The 3307-nt window shown below is 37.9% G+C and overlaps 1 protein-coding gene across 2 annotated transcripts; it reads left to right on the top strand.

Annotated features, from left to right (window-relative positions):
• The first annotated feature begins 157 nt into the window (after positions 1-157).
• Positions 158-3079, top strand: LOC112529068 (autophagy-related protein 8C-like). 2 transcript variants are annotated; one of them, XM_025140151.1, is made up of 6 exons: positions 158-322; positions 525-581; positions 1819-1874; positions 1943-1995; positions 2241-2359; positions 2729-3079. In XM_025140151.1, the coding sequence occupies exons 2-6, from the start codon at positions 545-547 to the stop codon at positions 2830-2832; spliced, it is 369 nt and encodes a 122-aa protein (XP_024995919.1). In that variant the 5' UTR covers positions 158-322; positions 525-544; the 3' UTR covers positions 2833-3079. The 2 variants fall into 2 exon arrangements, with proteins under 2 accessions (XP_024995919.1, XP_024995913.1); XM_025140145.1 differs by lacking the exon at positions 158-322 and having other exon boundaries at positions 387-581.
• Positions 3080-3307: the final 228 nt, after the last annotated feature.

The raw sequence follows: 3307 nt of genomic DNA, 5'->3' as shown, positions 1-3307 counted from the left end.
TTTAAGAGTTTAAGAGTTTTTAAGAGTTTTTAGCCAAATGCTTTATAATATAGTATAGATAGTATAGATATAGATATAAATTTTCTATTTAATAAATATAATGTTATTAAAAGTACCTTAATTGCTTAGAAAATATATGAAAAGTAGCTTCCTTGTAGAATTGGGAAATCCCAAAATTTGCGTATTCCCTTCCGTGTAGGAATCAAAATCCCCCTTCCCTCACCCTTTCTTCTATCCAATTTCAATCTCTCCTCTTAAAATAAACCCTAAATCAGTTGGATTTTACCCAATTTCTCCAATCATTCTCTCTTGATTTTGACAGGTAAACCCTTAATTTTGAATTCTTTTTCTTTTGCGTTCTTATTTGGGTTTAATTGTAGCAACTCTTTCACGTTTAATTCATTTATTTTCCTCCAAATTTGTTGTTCGTTGGTTGATCGTATCGTAAAGATTCAACCCCTTTTTGGGTTTCCTGGTGATCTGTCTTTTTGTTGTAATGTTGTTCAAATGCTTGAAATTTGCAGAAACGAATCAGAGTGCAGCCATGGTTAAATGCTCCTTCAAGCTTGATCATCCTTTGGGTATTGTGCCATTGATTCCGATCTCTGTTTCCATTGTGTTTTTGATGTTTTTATTCCGCAATTAGGGTTAAATCTTTTGGTTAATTGGTGAATTAAGCATGAGTAATCTTAATTATTTGAGTAAAGGGTTGATTAGGGTTAAATCTTTTGTTTTTGATTACTTGCAACCCCAACCGACCTTACATGAAACCTGCACCCTAGGGCGGGGCGGACGGTTATGGTGCATACCGTGGCACGGACCACTGGGCTGTTCATTCGTACTCTTTTGGGTGCAACCATGGTCAAATGGTATCACCAATAGACCAATCTATGGCTTCGTATTTTATGGTCAAATGGTATCACCACTTGAAAACATTTCTAGGTCCGTCTCTGCGTAGGAACCACAAGTGAGGAGGTATTTCAGAGTTGACTCGTCAACTGAGGCTAGTAGAGGGGTTCAAGCCCGTCTTCTGCAGGATTCCATTAGAGGGCATGTTATATATTGATGTAGGATCCGTATTGAATTATCGTTGTGAAACTATAACAATAATTCAAGTTTTTGAATCTCGTTCATATTAACCGTTGCTAGTAGCATGTCATCCACATATAAGAAAGAGCGATAACCCATCGTCACAATTCTTGTTCTTGTAGTATACGTAGCTATCATTGGTGCACCTTGACGACTTGTTTATGTACCATTGCCTGGGAGACTGTTTGAGGCCATAAAGGGGTTTCTTCAATTTACATACGTAGTTTTCTTTACCAGAAACTACAAACGCTTTCGGTTGTGGCATGAAAATGTCTTCAAGCTCCCGTTCAAAAACGTATTCGTTATGTCTGATTGCTCAAGTTCAAAATCATTAGATGCAACTATCCCTAGTAATGCTCGTATAGAAGTATGTTCGACAACAGAGACCTGGAATTTGACTATACCCTTTGGCTACTGACCGAACTTTATACCTTGGTCCCTTTTTTTTTATTAACCTGGATATCCAACCCGCTATGCGAGCCGACTAATTTCAGGGCGACCACCTGCTTTGCGGGTAGCCTGGAGTCACCGTATTTGAACCTCTGTGGCCACAAGGGGATTTGTATTCCTCCTTGGATTTGAACCTGGGACCTCCAGGCACTTTTGACATTTGGAGCCCAAGCTCAAAGATCCTATCGCATATTTTTAGGGATAAAACAATCTTGAAAGTTGGAAAATGTAATCTTGCTCTCATCTCTAATGAAATTTAGTTTGTTTTTATTTACGTAGAGAAACGGTTGGCTGAATCCTCTCGCATCAGAGAGAAGTATCCCGATAGAGTACCGGTAAGACATTCCGTTTCTTTACCATCAATGTTTACGATATCATCCATCTCTTAAGTCCCCGGTTTCAGGTGATCGTCGAGAGAGCGGAGAAAACCGACATTCCCGACATAGACAAAAAGAAGTATGTCAAAATTTACCCTTTTTTTTTGTAGTATGAAAGTTAAAATGACGTATATATTTTTGGGCTAATTGTGGGTGTCCGGGCCAGTTCATGTGCATATCGACTAATCTCATGGGTCCCTGAAAATAACAGCCAGGAAAATCTTCAGTGGCCCAAGGGAGACTTGGACCGGGGCCCAATGCCAAGTCTTTATTTATCGGTTGAGCTGAATCTCAAGGTTAATGATGTAAATTCTTGCATTGCAGATATCTAGTACCGGCTGATTTGACCGTTGGTCAATTCGTTTATGTGGTTCGTAAGAGGATCAAGCTTAGCGCTGAGAAGGCTATATTCGTTTTCGTCAAGAACATGCTCCCACCGACCGGTGAGGGCCAAATCTTATTTTTAAGTATCTCATTATCATGCAATATTTAATCACAAGCCTGTGTTTTCACTGAAACAACTGTTTTACTTTTTGGGTAGAAGAGGTCAGGTCTGCTTACATCTTACCGTCAGCAGACTCCATGTCCAGATGGGATATACTGGGTTCGTTTGGTTTGGTTTGGTCTGTTCATGTTTAGGATGTATTCGAGCTAAATTTAGCCCGAGTTTACTTACAAACCAGACCAAACGAACCCATTATGTCCCACCTGGGTTTGGACCATGGTGAACCAGGGGCACCATCTTTTGAGCTTGTGACCGTCTTTCTTCACGATGAATTCTTAATTCCAATTGCTTTTCGATTGCCAAACAGCTGCTTTGATGTCGGCAATTTACGAGGAAAACAAGGACGAAGATGGGTTCCTCTACATGAGCTATAGCGGCGAAAACACATTTGGATTTCAAGAAATGCAGTAATGGTCGATGTGTTACGAACAAATTCTAAAATGTAAATTCTTCCGTCTTTAAACATGATTGACTTCAAATACACGACTATAATGCATTAGATTCGATCGTTATAGTCTTTGATTCACGTGTGTCGTATTCGATCGTTCTTACGGCATGGCATTGCCTGCTGGTTCGTATCACTAATGGCCGTCGTTATATGATTCGTGTGTGTTGTATTTAAATACGGTCCTTGTATCGCATAATCTTGTTAACACGATTATTGTACAACTTATCAGCTAGTTTTTACCAGACATTATTATTTATTAACTATTTTTAACATTATTAAAATAGCTACTTATTTAAGAATATTGCATATTTATTATTAAATAAATATTATCTCTAAAACAATGTCTAAATAAATGTATTAGTACATAGAATTTGTTGTTAGTTACACCAATTAAATAATATTTTATTTATTTGATTATAAATAACAGGAAAATATCTT

This window comes from Cynara cardunculus (genome assembly GCF_001531365.2).
Source record: "Cynara cardunculus var. scolymus isolate 2C chromosome LG 1, CcrdV1, whole genome shotgun sequence".
Taxonomy (NCBI): Eukaryota; Viridiplantae; Streptophyta; class Magnoliopsida; order Asterales; family Asteraceae; genus Cynara; species Cynara cardunculus.
Note: the sequence above shows the minus strand (reverse complement) of the source record. Positions and strands in the feature narration are given on the sequence as shown.

What these genes read in the sequence shown, in the direction of transcription:
- LOC112529068 (XM_025140145.1), top strand. Translation starts at nt 497, where the DNA reads ATGTTGTTCAAATGCTTGAAATTTGCAGAAACGAATCAGAGTGCAGCC. An exon ending in AGTATCCCGATAGAGTACCG is followed by an intron (nt 1,875 to 1,942) that starts GTAAGACATTCC and finishes CCCCGGTTTCAG; the next exon opens with GTGATCGTCGAGAGAGCGGA. An exon ending in GAACATGCTCCCACCGACCG is followed by an intron (nt 2,360 to 2,728) that starts GTGAGGGCCAAA and finishes ATTGCCAAACAG; the next exon opens with CTGCTTTGATGTCGGCAATT.